Source organism: Dipteris shenzhenensis, chromosome 2 (genome assembly GCF_047967505.1).
Source record: "Dipteris shenzhenensis isolate YYH24624 ecotype China chromosome 2, Dip_SZ_1.0, whole genome shotgun sequence".
NCBI lineage: Eukaryota > Viridiplantae > Streptophyta > Polypodiopsida > Gleicheniales > Dipteridaceae > Dipteris > Dipteris shenzhenensis.
The window spans coordinates 12053408-12080041 of record NC_141597.1 but is presented as its reverse complement, the minus strand read 5'-3'; the positions used below and the strand labels follow the sequence as shown (position 1 = coordinate 12080041).

At 40.5% G+C, this 26634-nt stretch overlaps 1 protein-coding gene across 1 annotated transcript; it reads left to right on the top strand.

Annotated features, from left to right (window-relative positions):
• The first annotated feature begins 13795 nt into the window (after window positions 1–13795).
• On the top strand, window positions 13796–15128 carry LOC147904337 (profilin-like). The gene is made up of 3 exons (XM_087394045.1): window positions 13796–14058; window positions 14629–14766; window positions 14913–15128. Exons 1-3 carry the CDS (start codon window positions 13933–13935, stop codon window positions 15045–15047), a joined length of 399 nt encoding a protein of 132 aa, XP_087250171.1. The 5' UTR covers window positions 13796–13932; the 3' UTR covers window positions 15048–15128.
• The last annotated feature ends 11506 nt before the right edge of the window (window positions 15129–26634 follow it).

The following is a 26634-nucleotide window of genomic DNA, read 5'->3' as shown; positions in this document are numbered from 1 at the left end:
ACATTAGAAATCACTTGATTATCAATGATGACATCAACCATAGGTACATCACACCAACATCTATATTTACCTTTTTAACAATAGAAATGTCACTTTTCTTCTTTTTCTTCTTTGACACTCTTGTGCTTGCTAGCTTTCCCCATTCCTTCCGTAGTTTTGGAGACAAAGCAAGTAATCGACCAAAGGTGATATGAGCTTCTTTTTCTTTAAGGTTGGACAACAAGTCATAGCTTCCAATGCCTTGTCCTAAAGGAAAGTCTAACTGGCTAATTCTCCTTCTAGATGCCTTCTTTTTCTTACTACTGTGTTCCTCGTCCTAATGTTCCTCATCTACTTCTTCCTTGCTTTCTTCTTCTTCTTTTACTTTACCACGCCCCCATTTAGCCATCATTACCTCTCTTTCCTCATCCCTTGAAGAAGCTTCTAACAAGGATACTTGTTTTTCTTCTTTCTTTCTTAATCTAGGACACTCGGGGTGATAGTGACCTTTTTCATTACATTCATTAGCAAGTGACCCCAGTCTTATCTTGAGGCCTATCTTCACTCTTTGGTGCTCTAGGTTATCGTGCATTAACCAAATGCAATTTCAAATCAGCAAACTCTGCCATCAATTGGGAGATATTATGATCTAACTCAAAGGACTTGGATACCTGAGGAGTGCCCATTACCTCCACCTTAGAAGTTGAAGCTGTTGAAGACACAAAAGAGGATTCGATCTTTAGAGAAGCTTCTTTCTTAGTGGCAATGTGAAGTGCCTCCATGTATGTTGTTGGATCTTTACTCATTACTTTTGAGCAAAGACGAGGCTCCAAAGCCATAACAAATTTGCTCATCTTTAAGTGCTCCATCTCTGAGAGATTTTGAGGGGCCGATGATGCAGATGCCATAGCTCGCAAAGCTACCCTTTCATACTTTGTCCATAAAGCTTCATATCGGATTGTCAACGCAGAGACCATCTCACCCTCTCCTTGATAAAACCGGTCCAATTGCAACATCAAAGCATTTGGCAACTCCAATGCCCCAAATCTCTACTTCATTGCAGCCACCACTTGTTGGTTCCAGCCCTCCTTGGTAGAGTCCGACAAGGCCTCATGCCAACTCAAGGCTACACCTTCAAGAAAATCGGGCAAAATGTCCGCTTGATCCTTCATGGACCATCCAGAAAGCTGGCATCCTCGAACAAAATCTCGAAGATAAGACTCCAGGTCTTCCCCTTGGGTCCCTCAAAACACTAGAATCTTCACAATGATGAAACACAAAAAGGAAACACCAAGATCCAAATAATATCCCAAACCAAACAAGATCCCACAGAGCCTTAGTATACCAAGACCAACTTATTATGCATAACCACTTGTTTAAAACCCTCCACAATGTGATCCTCAAAAAAATCTTCAAAAATAAGTGACCAACCAACACCATGAAAACATTGTGTATACATGCATTCAAGAATCACCCTTCTCACAATTGGAAGTGCACATAACAGCTTCAAGATATTGTACTCTTCATCATTTGCATAGCAAAAGAAGTTGAAAGCATTGAGAATCACCACTCCAGTGTTATAGTCAAAAACTACCCAAAGACTCAACTCTTCTTCACACCAAGCTGCTAGTGCATGAAACAATCCCCAATCTATCATTGTGCCTACTACTGATGGCGTTGTTGATTCACCAACATATTCAAGAGTGCAAACATAAAGGATATGATCATAATGACTGTGCGAATAGCTTGAGCATCACATTCACAATCTTCTAGTTCTCTTAAGCGGGGGCTGCAATCTCTTCTAATGGAGTTCTTCCAGACATCTTCTTTATCACATCAGAAAACACATGCCTATACTAGGCATAACATGCAATCAAGTTTAGTACAGTGGGATGAATCCAATACCAAATGTACCCAACGTCTCCACCAAAAAGATGTGACATGAAGTTGGGGGTAATAAACTTCACACACCTCTTCACTTCCTACTACTTTTGAATTGAGTGACAAAGATATTTATCATTGAGAAAGGGACATCGAAAAGAAGCTTTTCTGGCAAGATACCACACCATACTTTCCTCCCTTAAATGAGAATGAACATGGTAACATCCCAAGTGATGTTGTACTCAAGCATAGGGAGAAGGAAAGGATTAGCAGAGGCCATAATCTCAGCAAGCCGGTCTGTGCCAAAGAGAAGAGCGATACGTTGTTGAAAGAAGATCTCGCAGCTTAACATGACATGTACTGATATATATTGAGGAGTTTGAAGGGGCTGATTGGTCAGATGGGTAGGTTCTGAGGAAACATTACACCTCCTTCATAGATACCTTTACACTTTGCTCAAAACACTCTGCAAATTGTCATTAGACACAGAGGCCTATAACTTTCAGTAGAGACATGATACCAAAGATTCAAATACATATAAAGATGCGCCTTGAGATGGGCTTCACTGATATACATTTCGTAAGAAACAAAGAAGAGGCCAAAAAGTTATGGGCGGTTTACTAAACAAGGGTAAAAACTATCATGAAAATAAACTGTAAAATATAAATACTCATAACTTTTTGTTGTAGTATTTGATTCAAGGTCTAATAACACATAGACATGCACCTTGAAGAGAGTTTTGCGTTGATATAAGTTTTATCAAAATCGGACTAAGGAAAGGAAAGTTATGAGCAAAACACTAACAGGCGGTCAAACTGTCATGAAAACTACCCTCCACCCATGCTAATTTCACCAGAGCAGGATGCTCCCTCAAGACTCCACCTTCATCAACGATCCACCACTCATAGATTTTGCCTAGAATAGAGTAAGTAACTCCCTTGGTGGCTCGGGAAATGGATGGACCATGTGTGTGCCTCACAGCAATGAAGCTCGTGAAGGAGCTCAGTGGTCAAGCTTGAAGCCACACATAGCTAATTCACATATCTGCATCTCAGAGAACACAAACAATTGTGGCACATAGGCTCCAGCAAAAATGTTGAAAGCAAGCTAAAGCTTGCTTAATGAAATCCAATCTTGCAAGGCAAGCCTAAGAGGGAGCGGTGGGAAGAATAGTTGTAGTAGAGGAGGTGCGATGTAAAGGCCTGCCATATTTCATTAATAAGAAGCCTTAGCACTACAAGCAAGGAGAGCTTGCAGTGCTCACTCATGAAGAGCACAATTGTGATGCTCTCATCACCATTGCCTGAGCAGCCGAATAGAAGGAACTTTTAAGGCTTTGAAAGAAAGAAAAGGGAAGAGAGACTCAAGAGAGGGAATACAAAGTGATCTTCATTGTCAATAGAGTGAGACTCCACTCTAATGCAACTCAAAATACTACAAACACAAGAGGGAATAAGAGGTTTCATACATACAAGAGGGAGCGGAAGCTCCAAGACTACTCATAGAGAGAGAATAAACTAGAGAGAGATGGACTCAAGAGTCTACATAAGAGAATATCTACAAGAGGGAGAGAAGGCTCATGGAAGAGGCTTGAGGAGACTAGAGCTACAACATGAGGCCTAATGGTGGAAGATATGATGAACAAGGGAGAGGAGGGCTCCTTTTTTGTGGCTACTCTTGCCATGTGTCCCATCAAAAGATGCTCAAGACTCTTAAAATATTGAGAAAGTCAAGAGTCTCCCCACATGGAGCCTAGAGGGACCCTCTCTTTTCCATATGTCCACATCCTCCTTATTCCACATGGGAATTCTAGAAGGATTCCTCTTGACTCCACACTCCTCCACATGCCTTCCACACGCTTGGCATGTGGCCTCTCTTATATTATTGGAACACATGGACATGAGCCCACCTCTTTATATGACTCACTCTTCCTATTTTCTAAAAACCCCATAATATCCCATACACAAATAACTCTCACCCCATAGCAAGGTATTTATAATTCATACCTATGGTATTTACAATGATCCATTCCACTCATCCTCTCAATCCCATACAATATCTTAGAAAATAGAAATAAGTGAGAGTTGCTAGGCTATCACTTGATACTCAAACTCTTATCAAACATAGAATCAAAGCATGTGTTTAGATTAAAAAGTCCCATCAATAATTAAGCCATACAATTAATTCCATCAATTGGATAAAAAGTAAAAAAAGAGAAACAGATAAGGAAAAAATATTTGAGACATCTAAGTTGAAAAATGCAACAACTAGAGTTTGCAAAAGTTTCAATCAAAATTAAGAATTTTTAATAATATTGAATTTAATAAACATAATCTTGAAAAAATATGTCAAATCCTTAGGTAGTCCAGGTTCCAAGGTCGGGGTCCACTTACCTGCCACCATTCAAACAAGCTAGGTGTTAGAACATCATAATTACATTTGGGTAGATAGGTAATGTCTGTTTTCCTCGGCTTGTTATCGCTTTACCTAGGTATATAGACAACCATATGGATTCTTAGATAATTAAAAAAAAAATAAGCCACAAGTGAAGTTTAAGTCACAAGAGGAGAAGGAGCGAATGAGTGTATGGGTTGAGACAAGATTAGAGGAGGTATGGGACGATTAGTGAGCTTGGTGTGTGGGGTGGTTAAAAAGAGAGTGTAAAGGGAAGATTTCATGGGGGTAAATTAAATAATAATTCATAGTTGGGGAAGTATACATGTGTGTGTGTGTGTGTAAAGAAATAAGCGTTTGTGTGTGTGAGATACATTTACTAATCAAATTTGTGTGTGTGTACGTGTATGCGTGCATGCGCATGTGTGTGTGTGTGTGTGTGTGTACCTACCCTCACCCGGGGGGACACCACATGATGGGGGTAGGACACCCATCAGATGGTGTCCTGCCCTCACCAGAAAAGTCCAAAAGAGGAAACCTCTTATAAGTGTTTGCAAAAGGGATTCTATCGTAAGTGTTTCCACATGGATATTTCTTTTATGATCTTCAATTTGTTTAATGGAATTGTAATGGAATTGGACACATACTAGAATTTCCATAACTATCTTGAAATAATCATGCACAAGGCACAACGATTGTGTAGTTATGACAATTCCAACAAAAAGTAAAACTACAAAGGGATTAGCCATTCCTAAAGTAGAGTTATACACAAGAACCATGTTCCAGCATTCTAGCACAACCTGATAAGTTTACCAAGCAACTTGGCATGTGGCATGTGCCATATGGCTAACCCAGCCAAGGGTTACCAATGTGACACATGGTTAACTCATCCAAGGGTTAACAAGGTTTGTGTGTGTGTGTGTTTTTTAAAAAAACCTTTTAAAAACATGGCACATGATTGTCAAATAAGGGTAGATAAGAAATTTCTCATTATATGAGTACATAAAATATGTATACAATTGGTACAAAACTGTCGAATCCGTCACGTAGTTTGGGCTAGTACCTTGGGCTCTGAGGTCAGGTTCCATTTACCTGCCACCATCCAAATAAACCATTTGTTAGAACAAGATGGCTTGATTTGGGTAGATAGGTATCCTTGGCATGTTATCACTTTACCAAAGAGCCAAACACCCAGTTATGAAGCTAGAAATTAGGGCAGGTAATCTAGAACCTATGTGTTGATAGCTTAAATATGTTATGAAAAAGTAAAAAATATCTATGATTTATGAAGCCAAAAAATAGGGAGGATAATCCACAACCCATGTATGATTGCTTAAACCCTATGGGGGGTAGTCCTCACCCTTAAGTAGAAGTAAAAGTCTAACTAAATAAGATATTGCAAAGTTATTGGCATAGATTATTGAAAAAATGAAAAGAAATATATGACCTAATTAATTATAAATCCACTAGATGAAAAATTATCTATTTAAGAAGGAAGAGAATAGGGGGAATGTTTTTTTTTTAAAGGACTAAAGAAGTGTGATATATAATTCAAGAAGCATGATATTATATTAAGAAGAAAATAATTTTTTTTAAAATGGATTGCTAACAAGAAGTTTGGTAAATCTATTTTTAGACATTTTCATGTTACTAAATAGCTAAAATAAATTTTGAATAAAGTGATTGAATTTTAAGGGAATTATAGGCTAGATAAACTAAAGAAAGAAGAGAAAAAAGTTACAAATAACATATTAAAGTAAAGATACATATAAAATACTTCATAATGCGTAAAACTAAGTGACACCTATACGAGTATAAAAGGGTATGTGTATTCTTAAGACAACAAACATATATAAATGCATCTATATGTGAAAGTGCACAAGCCTAAACTAATAAAAGTGTTACTAGGGCTATACTGTAAGAAAAGAATACAACGTCTATGCTCAACAGATAACAGGATCTCATATGCAAGAGAGAAAAGTAGATAGTATGGAGAATCAAAAATTTGATTACTGTAAAACTGATACAATAGATGGCGCTGCCTCCCAGGCGTGCGCTCCTGTGTGAGAAGCTTCGATGGCATGCTAGAAACAGTAGAGGACGGAGGCTGGATGCTAAGGAATCTGGGTTGCTATAGCCAGTGATTATGATGGGCTTCACGGGCTTGCTCTTATATAGCCACCAGTTGTAGTCGGTTAGACCCAATTGGGAGATCAACCCAGTCAGCCTAAACCGGCCGATTGGAGGTCAGTAGGCCACCGACCACATGTTAGAATCATGGTGCAGAATAGAGCAACTAACCTACGGTCACTGTTCGGCCCAGAGCCATCCATCTGGGGCTCTAAACGGGCCCCGCAAGCCGAGAGTGGGCTGCTGCCCTGGGAAATGCTCCCCTCAGTGCGGTCAGTCATGGGATGCCTTTCTGCACTTGCATGTAGCCTAGTTGGGAGTGTGCTAACTCTATCTGAAGCCATCAGGCCACACATGGCCCCATCTGGTGTCCAAACCAGGACCTACCAGATAACCGAGTTACTCAAATGCCTTCTCCTCATATGGGGGGCTTACAAGTAGAGTTAGCTAGTTCCCGCGTAGTTACACGAGAGTGGAGCATTGATATCTAACACCCCCCCTCAATGTCCACCCACAAGTCAACTCGCTTTTTCGGCCCAATGCCAAGTCGATGAAGATGTCTCTCCAACAAGTCTCTTCCAAGAGCCTTCATGAAGATGTCCGCAACATTCTTTGTAGTCAGATAGTACACCAAGTTGACCTCTCCATCCATGATGAGCTCATGTACAAAGTGATATTGAATCTCAATGTGTTTTGTGCGAGTGTGGAACACACGGTTCTTTGCAATTGCCATGCAACTTTGATTGTCACATGATAACTGCATAGGCTTGTTCTGCACTGCACCCATGTCCCCTAAAATCCTCCTCAACCACACTGCCTCACAAGAGGCAAAACATGCTGATTTGTTCTCAGCCTTGGTAGAAGAAAGAGCAGCTGTAGGTTGCTTTTTGCTGACCCATGACACAGCTCCAGATCCAAGTGAGAAACAGTAACCTGTCACTGATCTCCTACTATCCACGTCTCCTGCCCAATCCGAGTCACAGAATCCGGTCAAGGTGTTGCCCTTGGTATAGGTGATGCCATAATTAAGTGTGCCTTTGATGTATTTTAGCACCCACATCCCTGCCCTTCAATGGTTCTCCTAGGGCTTATTGGAAAACCTGCTTAGTACACCAGTCGCAAAGCTGATGTCCGGCCGTGTATTGCACAAGTAAATCAAACTGCCCACAAGACTTCTGTACTTCGCATCGTCCACCAGTGGTGATGAATCCTCGTTTGAGAGCTTCACGTCAACCTCCATAGGAGTGCCAACTGTCTTGCACTCAGCCATGCCAAATGCCTTCAGTATCTCTCCAGCATACTTCAGCTATGAAATGAAGATCTATTTTGGCTCTTGCCAAACTTCAATCCCCAAACAGAAATGCATCAGTCCGAGGTCTGTCATTTCAAACTCTCTTCCTAGCAACTGCTTTGTCTGCAAGATCTTTTCTTCATGGTTCCCTATTATGACAAGGTCATCCACATAAAGGACCACGATCATACACCTGCCTCCTTCTCTGTAGATATATAAATTTGCATCAGATGGGCTCCTCCTGAACCCATTTTGCAGAAAGTAGGCATCAATCCACTGGTACCATGCTCGTGGGGCCTGTTTCAGCCCGTAAAGTGCCTTCTTCAGTTTACAGACTTTGCCTTTTGAATCGGGGATCACAAAACCTGGTGGTTGTTCCACATATACCTCCTCCTTGAGATCTCCATTTAGAAAGGCGGATTTTACATCCATCTGAAACACGGGCCAACTTTCCTGTGCTGCTAAAGCCAAAACATTGTGAATTGTGGTTAGTCAAGCTATGGGAGCAAAAGTATCCTGATAATCAAAACCATGTACCTATGCGAATCCTTTTGCCATGAGCCGAGCCTTGTACTTATCCACCGTGCCGTGTTGTTCTCCATTATGGAGCCATACTCCGACTGCATAGCCTCCATCCACCTATCATCACCATGTGCCTCTTCAAGACACTTGGGTTCTTCAGCACGAATCACCTCTGTCATCAAAGCATAGTTGACCAAGTGTTCCTACGCCCTTCTTTGCTCCTCTAATCTCTTGGACCGGCGGTGTTCGGATGGTTCCTCCTTAATGGCTGGAGGTTCTCTGCCGGCCAAAAGCTGCTTTACCCACTTTGGGAATGGCCGTTGCCATTGTGGTTCTATAGGCTATACTTCCTCTTCTTTATCTTGAATCCTCCCAAGCACCATTGGGGGAGTTCGGTCTGCTGTTGGTGGTTGTACTAGATGGATATCCTGGTCCTGGTTGTCTGGGAAGGAAGCATCCTCCTCCAATTGATGTAGCTATTCTGAGAAGACCACATCGTGACTTACTATTACCTTCTTGGTATCAGGATTATAGAGACGGTAACCCTTCGCCTCTTCACTGTAGCCCAAGAAAATACACTTTTGGCTCTTCGGTTCCCATTTGGTCCTATTAGCATCAGGGACATGCACAAAACAGTCACATCCAAAAACTTTGAAATGTGCAGCTGAAGGTTTCTTACTAGAAAAGGCCTGCAGTGGAGTCATCCCATTCACAGCCTTCGTGTAGCTATGATTCAGAATGTAAACTACCGTGTTACATGCTTCAACCCAGAAAGTCTTTGGCAAATCTTTCCCTTTCATCATACTCCTGCCCATTTCGCAGATGATGCGCATCTTGCGCTCTGCTAGTCCATTTTGTTGTGATGTATGTGGCGGGTATTTCTGCCTCTTGATCCCGTGACTTTTGCAGTAACTTTCGAATTCACTTGATGTGAACTCACCACCTCTGTCTGATCTCAACTTCTTCACCTTCCTCCCCGTTTCTTTCTCGACCATTACATGCCATTCTTTGAACTTACTAAAACCCTCATCTTTAGTCTTCAGGAACTATATCCATATCCTTCTACTATAGTCGTCGATCAGCGTCATGAAGTAGTAGGAACCACCCAAAGCTTCCATCTCCATCTTTCCGCAGAGGTCCATGTGAATGAGCTCTAGAGGAGCCTTTGCCCTGCTAGCCTCTTTAGGAAAGGGTTGCCGATGTTGCTTGCCCATCATGCAAGCTTCACATACATCGGGCAGATCTGTAATTTTTGGTAGGTCTGCAATCATTCCACTTTTATGCATCTCCTTTAAAGAACTAAGGTTTAGATGACCAAACCTCTCATGCCACAGCTTCATGTTGCTCACATCGGCTCGAGCACTGAAAGCTGAGAGTTCGTAGATGTTGTTGCGTCGTGTACCTTTACTAATGACCTTCCCTTGAAGATCCAAAGTCTGTGCGCCATTCTTATCGATGTGAACTTTGAGGTCCCGATCCGTGATCGCAGAAATGGACAACAAGTTCCTCTTGATATCTGGCACATAAAGAACATCGGACAACTGTTTTACAACTCCATCTGTCTTGAGAGCAATCGTGCCTTTTCCTTTTGCTGGACATTTTGCATCATTGCCAACTGCTACCAGGATGTCATTCCCTACCGGCTATAAAGAGGTATACCAATCCTTCCGACTGGTCATGTGGCGCGATGCACCACTGTCAATAATCCAAGGCTCATCCATAGGTACATGAACTGCCTTCGTGTAAATCTCCTCAATTGCTACAAACAGCTCTACTGGTACTGCCTACGCGTTGTTGCTAGACTATTTCTTTACTCCGTTCTTCTCATCTGCAATCTTCTTCCGGCACTCATTCTACTTGTGTCCTGCCTTATTGCAATAGAAGCACTTGATCTTCTTCTTTCTCTTTTTATCATCAGAAGAAGATGGGTTACTAGAGTCCTTACTCTTACCTTTCTTTGATCCAGCTGAGAAAGCCAAATCTTCTCCAGTCCTCGTCTTTTGACGCATCTCCTCCTCCAGAAGCATCGCACTAAAATCCTCAAAGTTGAGGGGCGGATTTCTGTTCTGCGTATTCAGCGCCATAATAAGACCGTCGTACTTTAGTGGGAGAATCCGTATGCACCTTCATGCTAGATTCTTACTAGTGATGGTGATGCCAATTGTAGTCATCTAATCACGCAGATTCTTCACCCTAGTGATGAACTTCTTTGCCGTTTTAGACTTAGACAGTTTCTCGTTTGCAAGTTGAGTCTCCAGATTCTGAATCTGCGTCTGATTCGTGGTCTCGTACTGATTTTTCAAGACCGTCCATGCCTTCTCCGCTGTGGTGACATGTTGAATTGACGCCATGACAGAATCACTTACACTATAGACGATAGAACACAGTGCATGCATCTGCATTTCTTCTTGTTTATGCGAGAATCTGATCTGCAGTTGGTACTATATGTTGTCTTGCATTGCTGGATCCGGTCTCGTGGATCCAATCTCGCAACCGACTTCACGTCCACCCTAGTAGTAGTATCCCAAAGCTCGTATGCGCTTAGGATGGTCTCCATCTTGAACCTCCAGAGTGGATAGTTAGTGCCGTCTAACTTTTCGCTTTTGCCAAACGGTGGGATTCGCAGTCTTGCGGGCTGGGCCATCTCTCACAGTCTGCTCGCAAACAAAAACACAATACCAAATCTTCTTACTAGAGCCCAAGCTCTGATATCATGTAAGAAAACAATACAACGTCTGTGCTCAATAGATAACAGGATCTCGTATGCAAGAGAGAAAAGCAGATAGTATGGAGAATCAAAAATTTGATTATTGTAAAACTGATACAATAGATGGCGCTGCCTCCCAGCCATGCGCTCCTGTGTGAGAAGCTTCGATGGCATGCTGGAAACAGTAGAGGACGGAGGCTGGATGCTAAGGAATCAGGGTTGCTGTAGCCAGTGATTATGATGGGCTTCATGGGCTTGCTCTTATATAGCCACTAGTCATAGTCGATTAGACCCAATTGGGAGACCGACCCAGTTGGCCCAAAATGGCCGACTAGAGGTCGGTCCTGAAATAGGCCACCGACCACACGTTAGATACATGGCGCAGAATAGAGCAATTAACCTACGGAATCCATTCGGCCCAGAGCCATTCGGGATCATCTGGGGCTCCAAACAGGCCTCGCAAGCCGAGAGTGGGCTGCCTCGGGAAATGCTCCATCTACCCTCAGTGTGGTCAGTCATGGGATGCCTTCCCGCACTTGCATGTAGCCTAGTTGGCAGTGTGCCAACTCTATTTAAAGCCGTCCAGCCATCAGGCCACACATGGCCCCCATTTGGTGTCCAAACCAAGACCTACCGGATAATCGAGCTACTCAAATGCCTTCTCCTCATATGGGGGGCTTACAAGTAGAGTTAGCTGGTTCCCGCGTAGTTACACGAGAGTGGAGCATTGATATCTAACATATACAAGGGAAAAGGATTTTTTAGGGGGAAAAAAAGGTTACGGCGGAAGTAAAGTTATATATATATATATTAGCAAGGAGGAAGAGTGGAGGGTGAGATGATGGTGATGGAGAGATCAAGGGACCAAACCACGTGTACCTACCTGCGAGGAAGTCTCAGGGAAGTGGAGTCATGCAAGGGTGGCAGTGTAAGTTATTATCTTTAGGGTAGGATGAAATGTAAAAAAGAAAAATTAAAAGAAGAAAGAAGACTAAGGTCAATCAAGTGAGATTATATAGGATCATAATTGATCAGTCAACAAATTATAGGATCATAATTAATTTTATGTCACCCTTTGAACAATGTATAGGATTATTGTTAATTTTATTTCACCCTTTATGTCACCCTTTTAAAGAAAATAATTAGAAGTGTAAAGACGTGGGGGTCTTTTAGGGGGGTTTGTCAATGCTTATGTAAGTAAAAGTTGGGGGTCGGGAGATAATGGGATATTGCAAATAACTAATTGTGAGGTGAAGCATCTAACTTTTTAAGAGAGCAAATATAAACGAGGTAATAATAAATTCAATAAACATAATTCATAAGAATAAAAAAAGGGGGAGGGACATGAAGAAAAAAGAGGACACATTATATATAGTTTATAACCAAAAAACTAAAAAAATATAAACCAAAGGTGGAGGGAAATGAAGATAAAATGAATGTATGTACCTCATATATATAACAGAATAACTATAACAAAAAAAAGTGGAGGTTAAAAGATATATATATATAGCTTAACCATAAATATAAGTTGGTTTAGGTAGCATGAAGGGGAGGAAAATCAAAACATATCAAGGTGACCTACCCCGTATGAGAATTGATTTAAATGTTTTTCAAGGGAAGGGGCAATTTTTATAAATAGGTATTATTGAAAAGAAGGGGGGGGGGGGATGAGGGTAGTTCATAAGTGTGTGTGTGTGTGTGTGTGTGTGTGTGTATGAGAGAGAGAGAGAGAGAGAGAGAAGGGGGGGGCAGGGGGATTGCGTGAACTCAAAGCTAGGAAAAGGGGGAAGAAATGCATAGGGTATAAAGCTTGAAAAGGTTTGAAAGATGGAGACTTGGCGAAGACAAGTCCAAAAGAGAGGATGGAATGATGAATGTGTGGGATGCGTGAGAGCAAAAGCAAGGGGTTTCATTTTTAATATTTTGGTTATCATGAAGGTTCCTACAAAAATCCACACTGTGACTTATAAAAAGGAAGAAAAAGGGACTATGTTTGAAAGGGTTGTCTCATCATAGAAAAACTACCCCCTAAGAAAGGCTATGTCTTTTGGGAGGAAGGTAGTTTTGTGTGATGGATGAGGGATGGGTGTTGGTTGATAAGGAGAATTGATTCTCTATTTTAAGTTATCGAAAGCTCTACATTAATGCCTATGCATGCATTATGTGATCAGGGCTTTAACAAAGAGAACAATCTAGAGCAATCCAAGATATATGAGGGCATTATGCCCTCAAATATGACAAAAGGAATACCTAGAAAATAAGTGATGAGAGGAGTTGAGGGGAGGCCCACATAAGTGCCCTATTATTCTAGTGGAGATTTGATGTTGTGATATTTTTTATTAGTCATAAGTGCCCTAATATCCAATTAGTCTCTCTTATTTTATTTATGGTAGTTTTGATTAGTATCGCTTAAAGTCATGTGCGTGTGCATTGTGTGGGCATGAATGGCGAAATTAAGATAAATTCAAAGCACCTGATACCTAAGTATATTCTTAGGTGATAGAAGGAGACCAAGAGTTTGAGTTGCCATTGCACCTTTAAGATTTGGATCCCAAAGGGACACATTTACTAGATAAATGGCGAATATATGGTGTGTGTATGTGTGTGGAGTGCGAGCACCATATGTGTGTGTGTGAAGTGAATCTTATGCTTTATGCTAAATATGCTATGTGTGGGACAATGGATGGGAAAAAGCAAGAATTAAAACGTAGAATACAAGAGGTGGTGTGGTACGCGGTCAGGCTTGAGTGAGAAGGGAAAGTGTAGAGGCGTCCGTTTGATCGGACGGTTGAGATGGAGGGTTGAGTAAGATCGACGGTCTGCATGCGGTTTCGTAGAGGCCCGCAAACGTCATTGCTAAGCTTTGACACCAGTGATCTTCCTTCTTCTTCTTCTTCTTCTTCATCTACTTCTTATCATGCGCTGATTTTGGCTTTGCTTCTGCTTCTTCTACTCCTACTCCTTCTTTTGGCCCATCGCTGCCTCTGTTGTTGAATCTTTTGTTACTATCCTTGCTCTTGACGCCGCCATGTCCTGGCAGGAGTTCGTCGACGGGCACCTCATGATCGAGCTCTCCCATGGCAACCATCTCACCTCTGCCGCTATCATGGGTCAAGATGGCTACGTCTGGGCCCAAAGCGATCGATTTCCCAAGGTAAGATTACCAAGATCTCTCTCTCTCTCTCTCTCTCTCTCTCTCTCTCTCTCTCTCTCTCGTATCTATCCCCATCTGAGATCGCTGCTATGGCTGCTCTAAACAATTCACCTCCACTGACCTCCTCTCTGCCGCTTTTGCACACACTGACGTTCTTACTACAACAAATTGCGTGGTTTTAGTGACCGCTCCCAGGGCAAGTTGCCCAAGGAATGTGACTGCATTGAAATTTCTCACCGCCGAGGAATAAGCGCTCGTTATGAGAGAATGCCCGCTGTGTACTGAAAGGATACTTTGGTAAACCATTGGCTGCTTAATGAATTATTTTCTCTGAACGAGAGGTGCGTTACATTAGGTGCACTGCCTTCCAGATCGGATGGGTTTCCCTCAGATCTGGATTGCTCTCTTCGCAGAGTGTAGGTTCAGTGCGCTACAGTCAAATTGATTTTTCTATAGCTGAAATTTACCCTCATGAACGGAGGTTTTGAGGTGAACTGATGGTTCTGATGGGTTTATTCGATCTTTTAGTTGACAGAAGAGGAGTTCTTCATTTGTTTAGTTGATTTTTAGGTGACACCGGACGAGATCGAAAGTATCGTAAAAGGCTTTAGTGATAGTACCGAACTTGCACAACACGGCATTATCCTCGGGGGAACCAAATACATGCTCATTCAAGGTGAACCTGGTCAAGTTATCCGTGGTAAAAAGGTGGGTTCTCATATGCTTAAGCGGATAAATAGGCATTTAAATGTGCGTATGTTATCGATTTTGGTGATTAATAACAGAAAAAATCATCTTAACATCTTTCTTCCAAGAATCCGGGAGTCACTTCATGAAGATTGAATTCTTTTCAGGGGCAAGGGGGCTTGACCATTAAGAGGACAAGTGCCGCTCTTGTCATAGGCATATATGACGAAGGTGTTACACCAAGTGAATGCAACATAGTGGTGGAGAAGCTTGGTGACTACCTCATAGAACAATCCATATGATATAGTAGTCAATCACTTCACTTCGTTGATGGATGATACTACTTGCCTTACATGATAAGAAATGTCTTCAATATTAGTTAATTAATCTAGGTTAATGTGCACAAGATGTGGAGTTATATAAGCTTGAGGTTCCATGCACAAGATGTGGAGTACCATTCATTGTCAATAATCAAAAGGTTCTTCTTTGATTAGCTAATACTAAAGGATGATTAATGATTTTCAAGTGTAATTCTTCAAATTGAGATGTTTTTTAAGAGTTTCTTATATGATAATTTTTTAAAAAGGTGATTTATCATGACACATGGGGACAAGCTTTTCTAACTGAAAGGTTTTAATCATATCACAAGTATATTTGAATTAAATTGTGACGTTAAAACTTTTATGACTGACTTGATTTTGTATCACACAATTAAAGATTTACAATCAAGACTAATTGGACTAAGTGTTGCCAAAGCTCTATCAATAAAGAATAGAAAGAATTCAAAATCAATACTAACTTCTTATCTAAAGGGATTGTGCAAGCCCCTTTTTGTATCTAGTTATTATCATACTCTTTTATCCAAGACTCCTCCCTATTGAAACACTAGTGCTATCACCACCATTTAAAATGCCTATTTGCAAGAACAAATTAAGAGATCACAATTAAAATAGGAAACTTGCCCAAAAAAGTTCTAGGCTTGTTAGTTTAAGCTTTTAAGTAATTCAATGTAAAGTGGTTTCGAAGTTAGGATAGTAAACCAATATCTATTTTCAAAATGCTAGTAATGATCAATTAGTGTTGGAAGAACCATTGTCATGTTAAAAATCTGACATCCTTTTAGCTCAGGTAGTGCAGATTATCATTAGAATAGAATAATTATTTTTTGGGATCTGCCATGTGGCATTGCCATATCATCACAAGCTCTGAAAACCCTTCTTTTATGACTACGTGTGTGTGAGATCTTATTAACGTGTGTACATCTCATTATAAATGTTTTGTCTCTCTTTGATTTTGAGAGTTCATCAGAGGCAGAGAACTGACCCTTTGGGAGGATTTGAAAGAAGACCTAAGTCTAATGGACATGGGGATGAAGGGCACCTCCACTTGGTCAAATAGTCAAGTTGGAGACAACAAAAGAGGCGCTAGATTGGACAGGATCTATGCTTCTCAAGAACTAGTAAAACAGACTAGATCTTTTCAGACTCAGGTCTTCTCCTCTTTCTTTCTCTCAGATCACAAGCCAATCCGTCTCAAATGTGATTTTGGCTTGGGCCAAAAAACCACATCATGGTTTAAGGCTGATCCTAAATTCTTTGACTTGAAGAGTGTCCAAGAAGGGATTAAAGCTATTTGGCTTAAGGCTTTCACTAACTTTGCCTCAACCAATGACTCCTAGTGTACTGCAGTTGATCAGACTCAAAGGCTACTCAGAAAAGCTAGAAGGGACAGAGCTAAAAATAAGGGCCAAGAGAATGGACAGCATTCAAAACATGATCACTCCCTTGGAGACCCTAGCCAAATAGGGGGACCCACAGGCTCAGGCTGACCTGGTTCTTAAAAGAAATGAATTTAGAATTCAAGAACAGATTCTTTTGAATGACTCCAAAATATACTTCAGAGATTGGTGGGCTGGTAAAGATGAAAGACCTACCAAAGAGTACTTCAAACTTATTAGAAGGAAAAGGTCCATTGAAGAGGTTCCCCTTCTTAGAAAAGCTGACAACTCTTGCTCTATCTACTGAGGAGAACATTGACCTCATCCAGCTCCACTTTCAGAATTTACTGTCTTCCACCATACAAGTAGACAGTGAAGTGATCAAGGCTAGGGAACTTTGCAAGGAAGCTAGAAAAAACACTGTGCTCAGCTTTGATAACAAGTACCTGGAAAAACCTTTGTCTCTAGATGAGCTCTTTGAAGCTATCAAGGTAATGGCAAATGGTAAAACACTAGGAGAGGATGGTCTGCCAATTGAATTCTACAAAAAAAATTTGGTCCACTGTTGGCCCCTACCTCCTTCTATTATGGCAAGAAAGTGTAAAAAATGGGAACTTGCCTACTCACATCAATGGGGGTGTCATTAAACTTATTCCTAAGGAAGGAGATAAGGCTGAGTCAAGAAACTGGAGACCTCTCACTATGCTTAACTGCAGCTATAAAATTTTTGCTAAAGCTCTGGCTCTGAGAGTAAAAAATAGAATGGCCAAGTGGATACTCCTAGAGTAGAAAGGCTTCATAAAGGGCAGACATCTATTGGAAGCCATCATCAATATGTGGAAGGGTTGTGAGTATGCTAGAGAAACAAAACAGGACATATGATTTTTGAAGGTTCACTTTGACAAAGCATATGATAGACTTGAATGGGGCTTCATCATTCAGCATCTAGCTAACATGGGCCTTGGCCCCCTATTCATCTCTTTTATCAAACTCCTTCTCACTAATACCATAGCCAAGATATGTGTTAATGGGATCATGAGCCAACCCTTTGATCTTAAAAGGTCTATGAGACAAGGATGCCCTATTGCTCCTCTACTCTTTGCAATTGCTACAGACTCCTTGGGGTGGCTCCTATAGCAACACACAAATTCAAGAAGGAAAGGTGAAAGGTATTGAGCTACCTTCTAGCAAGCACCTTATATGTCAGTAGTTTGCTGATGATACAAACTTGACCCTCAGGAATGATACCCAAGATATTAAAGAGGCTATGGAGTCCTTAGAGATATTCTACAAAGCTTTTGGTTCCAAAATCAACCACTCCAAAACTAGATATGCAACTCTCAAAGGGGATGAACAACCTGTTTTGGAAGAGATGGGCTGCCAGAGAATCAAACATGGCACAGTCTTCAGATTACTAGGTATCCCCATGGGGTTTGATATTTCCCTCAAGCAGAGATGGGATTGGTTCTTGAATAGATTCCAAAACAAGATAGAGAAATGGAGAGGACCCCAAGCTAGTCTAGCTAGAAAAAGAACTATTCTCAACCACTACATATACCCTATTGTCATCTTCTACCTCACATCATGGTCCCCCTCTAAATCTGGAATTGACAAATTCATAAAAATTTGCAGATCTTTTCTTTGGGGAGGCAAGATAGCCAAAGTCAGATGGGACTTCTGTATCAAACCCAAATAGGAGGGGGGCTTAGGGGTTACTATTGATATAGAGTAGGCTGCTCTGAAACTCTCCTCAACATGGATAATTAAGGCAATCCTACACCCTCTTGAGGATTGGGCTCAAATTCTCCTAAGGAATGTCAACTCCCTAAGACCTCTCAGAGCCCCCAAGTCGAAAAAGTACCCCATGCTATCAGCTATTTGTAACCCTGAACCCTACAGAGCTAAAGGCAACCAGCTTTGGATCTCTCTATGGATAGCCTTTGAAGGTATCAAAAGCCAAAAATTTTTTCTAGGAAAAGGAGCTTTTATGACATTGGACTCAATTTGGATTTATGTTATCTTCAAAGAAGCTGTCCTGTTTGATGAAGAATTTGCTAAGGCTTCTCTTCTCTTCAAAAAGGGCTTGCAATGCTGGGGTCAGCAGCTTTGGAACAGAGCTAAATTAAGGTGGAAGTCCTGGGCTGAGATTAGGAGAGAGTTTGGTTTAAATAACCAAAGCCAGTCACTTGTTTTGGATAGAATTCAACTATGGAAGGGCAATCAGCAATGGAAAGGTGGATCTTTCCTAGTCTATGGTAGAGAGTTTAGCTAGGTGGAGAGTACCTCTTTCTTCCCTATCCTCACACCAAATAGAGACATTGGAAACTCTGCAGGGTCCTTAATGCCATATGGAAATTGCAGGACTCCAAGGAGAAATGGAAATTCAGGTTTTGTTCCATTTGGTCAATTGCAATCCCTGACAAAATGTTTGCCCTGCTATGGCTCATAATGCATAAAGTTGTGTGGACCAACATTAGAGGACTGAGGATTGGGAAGGGAAATGGAAAATGCATGAACTGCCCCCCTACAAATGAAGATATTTTCCATCTCTTTGTTGCCTATCTTGTGGCCAAAAATGTTTGGAAAATAGTCCAACTAGAGACAGGGGAGCCAATAAATTGGAAGGCCATTCTACAAGGAGACTCTGCAAGGACAAAACAGGGCATATGGTCACCCTTGAGAGCACATGCACTTTGGTTTATATGGATAACTAGGAACGATTTCCAATTTAATCAAATTGTCTTGCAAGCCGACCTACTGTTTGTTAACTGGTTGAATAGGACCAAAGGAAAATCATAGAAATGATACACAATTTCAGAGTAGAGGCTACCCTCTTCAGTGCTGACCTTCAAGAACATACTCAAAGCTGTTTAGGGATTGAGAATACCACACCTTTTGAAATCCCTGCTAAGATCACTGATTTTCTTAAATAGGTACACCCCTCAACTGTTAAAAAGGACCCAGACTCACCCTCTGAAGCCCAGGCAGATGACACTGACAGCTCTAGGGACTCAGAGAGCTTCAACTACTCTGACTACTTCAATGATGACAATACAGACGATACAGATGACTCCTATGTTCCTCTCTTTTGATCTACTGCTACTGCTATGTCAACTCTAGGACTATTTTTTAGAAATGTTTTGATGAAGAAACTCTCCCCTTAGGGGCTGGTTGTTCTTTGCCAAAGGACATGTAAATATTTATGATGATGATGATGTTCTAATATAACACAAACTTTTTTTTGCCAAAAAAAAAACCCAAAATGGATTGAAAATTTGGAATTCAAACTATTGAGACTAGTGCATGGTGGTCTTAAAACATTGATAGTTGTTGGTATTGGTATGTAAATTCACCCTAAAATGGAAGAAGTTGGAAAAGTGCAATTTGTGCATGTGCAAAGATATTTTAATAAATCCAACACTATTTACAATTTTGAATTGTTTCTTTTTCCATGCTAATAAGCATGCCAAAGGTCATTGCATTTAATAATACACAACATCAAACCCGATAGTGTGTCCTTTGTCCTATTTGTGTTTTAAAGCATGTTAGGCCACATTGCACTTGTTTGGGATATCCAAGTCTATTGACGTGTATCGTCAGAGGGGGGGGGAACCAGTGGCTAAAATTTTGCTACTCCCACGAATTTTGAATTTTCCCACAGCCCGCCCATCAAATCTTGGAAGATTAAGTACCTGCAACCTGCCCTCGCCTTGCAACTCGCACGCACCTCGACGTGACCTTGCACAGCAAACTTTGGTTTGCCATTGTCTTCTTTCAGGTTAGTTGTCTTCTATTCTTTGCTTGCCTCACTAGCTAGCTTCTCTAGGTCTATTCTAGACTGATCGTGGCCATGGCATCAATGGCAGCATGCAGCTCGCCATGGCTTGCAAGAGAAGTAGACAAAGGCTACGAGACAGGAAAGCCAAAAAGTTAGGTCAAGGCACAACGAACAGAGTGCGGGTTGAGGAAAGCACTGGCATGGTATCGAATCGGCGACAAAAGACACTTTTGCAACATCTGCGTAGGGAGAAACAAGGAGAAGAAAGAAGACTCCTTATAGAGCAGTAGCAAGAAGCAGTTGCAGATGCACATGCCATGCATTCAATCATTGCCATTGGAGCAAAGAACACGAGATATGGTGTCACGATTGGTCGGATCATTTGAGCCAGCAACATCAGGCCATTCAAGTGAGTACCAGTCTCGAGTCTTCACAAGCTTTAGCCTGCATCCTAAAGTTTGTAGAGTATCAACCCTACCAACACCTTGGGAGATGCACACCCAAGAGGCGATGCTCTCTAACCTGAGAAATGGCCTACTGAAAGTGAAAGGTGTGCACAGCTTAGATCAACTAACTGCAAAGAGGGCGACATTAGCTATGTTGGTGTCCCCTCAAACAAAGGAGAAACGGCTTGAACGTAGAGCAGAAGCAATGCATGATCATCCCAATCCAAGAAGTCTGTGGGCTTCAACAGAATGCAAGAAAAGGAGGTAGTTGATAAAGCGAGCGACAAAAACTGAGCGAGGTAAGAAAAGCAAGCAGTGAAAACCAAGAGAGTACACTTTACATAGTTAAAGTCATAATTCCAACATGCAATTGAAAACATGATGTTGCATGCCTATCCTATCAAGTAACACATTTAACATGGTCCATCTAAGATATACATGGTCCATTAACAAATTAAAAATTAATGTTTTGACTAGAAGGACATTAAGATAAATAGTGATGTTGTATGTGAAGTCATGCAAAAAGGCAAAAATAATAAAACAAAGCAAGCATTTGCCTTCTTGCAAATGGGAAAATAATAGTCCCATCATCACCAACCCCATGTGGCTATATTGTAGCCCAAGTGTTCCTTTATGACTTTGTTCCATGGAGGGATCCCAACATTCCCCTCCATCTTAAAACTATTTAGGAAGACAAACAATCCACCCAAAAAATTTGCAAGTACAATCTTATTGGACTTCTATGAAACAAAGGTTTAAATTTGAAATAGGCTATATTCATTTTGTTCTACCAGGCATCATTTTTACATTCATAGTGGCCATATAGTATTTACAACCAGAGCCATTCACCCTTCAAAATTTTTCTATCCAATTTATACAAGAGGAAAAAAGGATGCATTATAGAACATTATTTGGATGTTATCTGTCCTTCAAGCATGGTGATGGATCTCCATGAAACAAATTGAAGATAAGAAAAAAACTAGAAAGATTGATCACAAACTATGCTATCCGCGTGATCTCGAAGCCTATAGGTGGTTCGAGGATTCAGAACCCAATGCAAGAATTAGGCACACCCCATGATACCAATTGATACCACTCTAACTGAATTGATCTAACGGTTTACATTCATCACATTAAATCCAAGGTCCCACATTCTTTGAATTATCCTACCCAATTACGTGCTTAGTAGATTATAGATATGACAATTGACTTAGGATCTAACAACTAGAAACAAAAAAAGCCAACAAACATGATCATACAAGCACTAGAATATCTTATGGAACATGATAATCCATCACCAATAGTCTTTCTTAGTTTCCTTTCAATGATTGAAGACCAAGTTGAAGCAATAAATTGACTTATAATTCAACAACAATCTAAAGCTCAGGTTGAACTTGTTGAGCATTCATCATCAACAAAGACGCAATGAACTTGTTTCATCTCTTTGATCCTTTGAACAATCTTATCTCTTTTCACCATTTCCCTTGCCATTGCTTCTGCATACCATGGTAGTTCACTACACACACAATATACACCATAAATATATATGAATGTACAAATAGCACTAACGTTTATATGACTATTTGACTATTGAACATTATTGAAGTATTTTTGTGACATATCACATTTAAGAATGCAAGCAATGAACTCTACACCCAAGCACACCATGCTCCATTCCTACCTTCAAAACAACATGTATGACAAGATGTACTCATCCTAAAGCATTGCATTTGACTTTCCAAAAGAAATTACTTATCATTTGCACTTCATAGTTTGACCAATATCACATAAGATCACATGGAGTGGAGAATAGTTAGATGAGTGCTAGAATTCATGTGTATTCCTCCAATCAATAGTATTAAAAACACCAATCACCATAAATTGTCATTACCCCTAACATGTTAATCACATAACTCTAAAATGTCAGTAAATATCACCAAAACAAGCACAAAAGAAGTCAAGCTAAAAGTAGCTCACTATGAGTCATAAGGGTTTTTGAGAGGCTCAATAGCATTCTCATCACCCTCAATGTCTTGATCAAGAAGTTCCAATGAGCTCTCTTTGCATTGGCAGTCTGCACAAGTGGCTCCACAACACTACTCACAATGAAAGCATCATTATCAAAAGAGAAGCATGCACGCCGATTTGCCAAGCATGCTCTCATGTGAGGTGCAACACCATATCCCATCTCCATGCACAAACCACTAGGAGGACACAAAAGGATCAATAGACACTCAATGAAACTAGCAGATTTCTCTAATGCTCCTTGAGCTGTCTTTTGTATGTCAGGGAGATAATGAGTCTAATGGTCACTCATTTGGCAAACATTCAACTTGTCAAAAAGAGGTTTACTCTCCGCATGGAATGTTGGTGGTTTATGGCACACATGCCTCACAAACACAAGCATGAAGGATCACATCTGCAAGATGAAGGAACATATGTCATTGACATTTTATCTCTCACACCATACAATGATAAGAAGAAACTTCATGAACCCAACTCACCAACATATCTTCTCCTTCATGTACATTTATGTGACTGTATGGAAGCTTTTCTAGCACAAATACACGACGGTCCACCTCCAATCCTTGTGCACAAACATATCATTCCATCCATGTAATACATGGTCCTTCATATACATATCATACAAAATATCCATATTGTCAAAGAGCATCCATGCTCTAAGTCTTAAATGGAAGTAAAGCAAAAGAAGGAAGTAAATGGATGTAAATAGAAGCTTACCTGCCAATGGACAAATGAGGACCAACCACCCATCATCATCCAACGTTGCTGCAGCTACAGCTATGCCATACTTCAAGTGATCCTCTGTGAGTCTATTCCATGATGGGAGGCCAAAATCTCCACAAATCTCAAAACCAATCGGAAAGTCAAGCAACATAAAGTTTGCAGCCCTCACCTTCTTGCCAAATCTCCTATAGTCTGTTTCTTTTTTAGTCACTGCTAAGAAAAACTCATGAGCCTGCGTGTAAACACCATTCTTCTTCCCATCAACAAAGTCCAAGCCCATGGCAATATAATCTCCGATGGAACAATTGCAAAGCAATGTGTCTCCTCGACACATAGTGGGATCCATAGGTGATGGACGATGAAAGACATAAGTGATCATCTCTTTCACAACCATCCTACTTCCTGTAATATACAATATCACAAATATAACAATATAGCCTTTTCTTGTAGTAATGAAAATGATATAACAATGAGTTATTGTATATAGAGCAATTGTTTCATGAAAGGAGAAATGATTATACCTTGGTCTTGGCCAATGCTTTCCTAACATTCTTTGTCAACATGAGCTGGAATCTCTACAACAACTGTGCAAGTAAATCGAATCGGTCAATCTGCAATCAAAAATAGTTTCCACAACAATTGAAAAAATTTATTAAAATGATTTAATAAACACCTTCTTCATCCTGGGGTGGAACATCCTTCGGTGGTGGCACAGAAGTTGTAGCCTTTTGACTCCCCTTGTCTTTCTTACTTGTGGCCTTATCTTCACTTTTCTTGCTTGTAGAATATTGTGTGAAGAGATCTCCCTCTCTTGTTAAAACTTGACCATCGGTGAAGTCAATCCACTAAGGGCAGTGTGCAAGTTCCCATTGAGACAATGCATGCATGGTTCTTGGGTACATGCAACTTGCTAGGTTCCCAGAATGTCTTCTTTGTTAACCACCTACTTGGAAAGAAATCAAACTAGCACATCAAAGAAAGAAATCCAACTAAGCACATACCATCCTAAGAAAATATAGGACAGGCATGCAACACTTACCCTCTATATTCATTATCTCCTACATGCATAAAATACATCTCCCTCATCCTCTTGTTAGCATCGAGAAGTGATAGTAACATGAGTCTCTTCTCATTTCTCAACTCCACATTAGCAAGATACTTTAGCTTGGATAAGGTAACAATAGAATCATGACTTTCAAAGCGCAATGAAAAAACCTTTTTCTTCCACACATCACCAAGTTTAGGATCAAAGATGTTGAGCACCTAGGATGATTTAGCATAAGCAAAAGATAAGATACTTCACATTAAAAGCCATCAATACCATTCAAGAAAAAAATGGTCACATACCATTCCCATTTTATCCGAGTAGTTCTTGTGAATTCTTGTACGCTCTTTGCACTCAGCCTCTACCCTCCTCTCTTCAAAAATTGTCTTTCCCACATGTTCTATTGCTTGCGTAAGGTCTCTAGTGTATTCCACTGATGAAATCAAGACCCTTGAGAAATAGTGAATGGATACAATTAAACATGCTAATCTTGCTAAATGAAAACAATGAATACAATGAGAGATGTGAATACAATAAAAACAAGCACATTTGAAACACCAAACGTGCAAGATATCCTCTTGTCAAAGGGTACCATTGTTTTTTCCCTTTTGAATCCCTTGTCCTTGCTTTTTCAATGACTACACATTGTTCACTAGTCAAAGTACTAAGAAACAAGGTGGCATCACACTCACATATATTGTTTGCGTTAACAAGAGTGTCTCGTACACTAGGTTTAATGATAGCATGCTCATTCAATCTGCACAAATAGACAAGGTTCAAATAGCATTCTAGTTAGTAGTTTCCATATCAAATCGTGCACGGCATCAAAGAAAACATTTTAATGTACTTACAAATTCATTCTTTACAATCCAGCAAGCAATGCAATCTCTGAAGTATGGCGAGGGTCTATCACTATGCACATCACCCTAATGTGTCTTGCCTTAGTCTCCAGGTAGGCCTCAGAAATCAACTGCATCCATGCAGTGGTACAATGATTGCCCTCCCCTACATAAAACATCTTCTTACACATAAATTGCCACTCTTTTTTTTCTTGCAAGCTCCTTTTCAAATTCACCTTCAACTTCCCTCCACAATGGTGTCCATGTTTCTCTGACTTCATTTGTGACTTTTGTTTCCTCCCCATTTGAAGTGCAAAGAGAAACAATGAAAGCCCCTTTTTTAGGTAAGTAACCTTCATATTGAAAAGCACTTTTAAGTGTTGCCACATCAGACCTCAGACCACGTACACAAGCATATGGAATCATCCTACACAATGGTATTTGTGGACACTCATTAGAGCCAAGGAGTCTGCATCTACCAATGACATCACCTCCTCTTGCCATCTCCACCTCCATTTCTGCAAGATCCACATCTATCTCTTCATCCTCTTGTGGAAGTGACCGCTCAATGTCTTCATCCATACCATGAATTGCAACATTATCCACTTCAAGAATCTCTCTTTTGTTCCCTACATTGTCATGCACAGATCCGTCACTCGGGGGGCACTCTCTTTTCCTTCTTTGTGCCCTTGCAATAGTGGCAAGAGGAGGCTTTTTGTTTTCACAAAGTTTCAAAACCCTCTTCTTGACCATGATTCCAAGACTAAAATCCACCAATAACAAAAAGCAATCCATGATGAAAAAACAATCCATCCGTTATTTTTCAAGCATTTTCTATATCAAGGCAGGCCAAAAATCACCTTTTTCCTCGAACCCCAACAAATGGCTCCAAGAGTAAGCATGAGCACAACACTAATATACCCTCCTAAATTTGCACGAGGAACAACCTTTTGCACAGTGTATTAATCGGCTGAGCTAAAACCTACAAATTGCCTTGTTTAATGACCTCTGAAATCTTGCCTTCCTTAAGCGCAAATCTGGAATTGTCATAATTTTTGGAACCGCGCATTAATACGCTGTGCTCTAACCAACAAATCACTGCCTAAATCACATCATTCTTGCCAACAAATCACCTTAATGGAGAATTGATAAAAGGCAAACTATAAAATATTTGTAGCATGAGACAATGGTAGAACATTTGAAAAAAAGCAAGATTTAAAAGGTTTCCCATCACGTATTAATACGTGTGCTCTACCAATGAAAAAATTACGTTTAGAGCTTGCCTGAAAGGCCTTCATTCCAAACTTGTTATCATG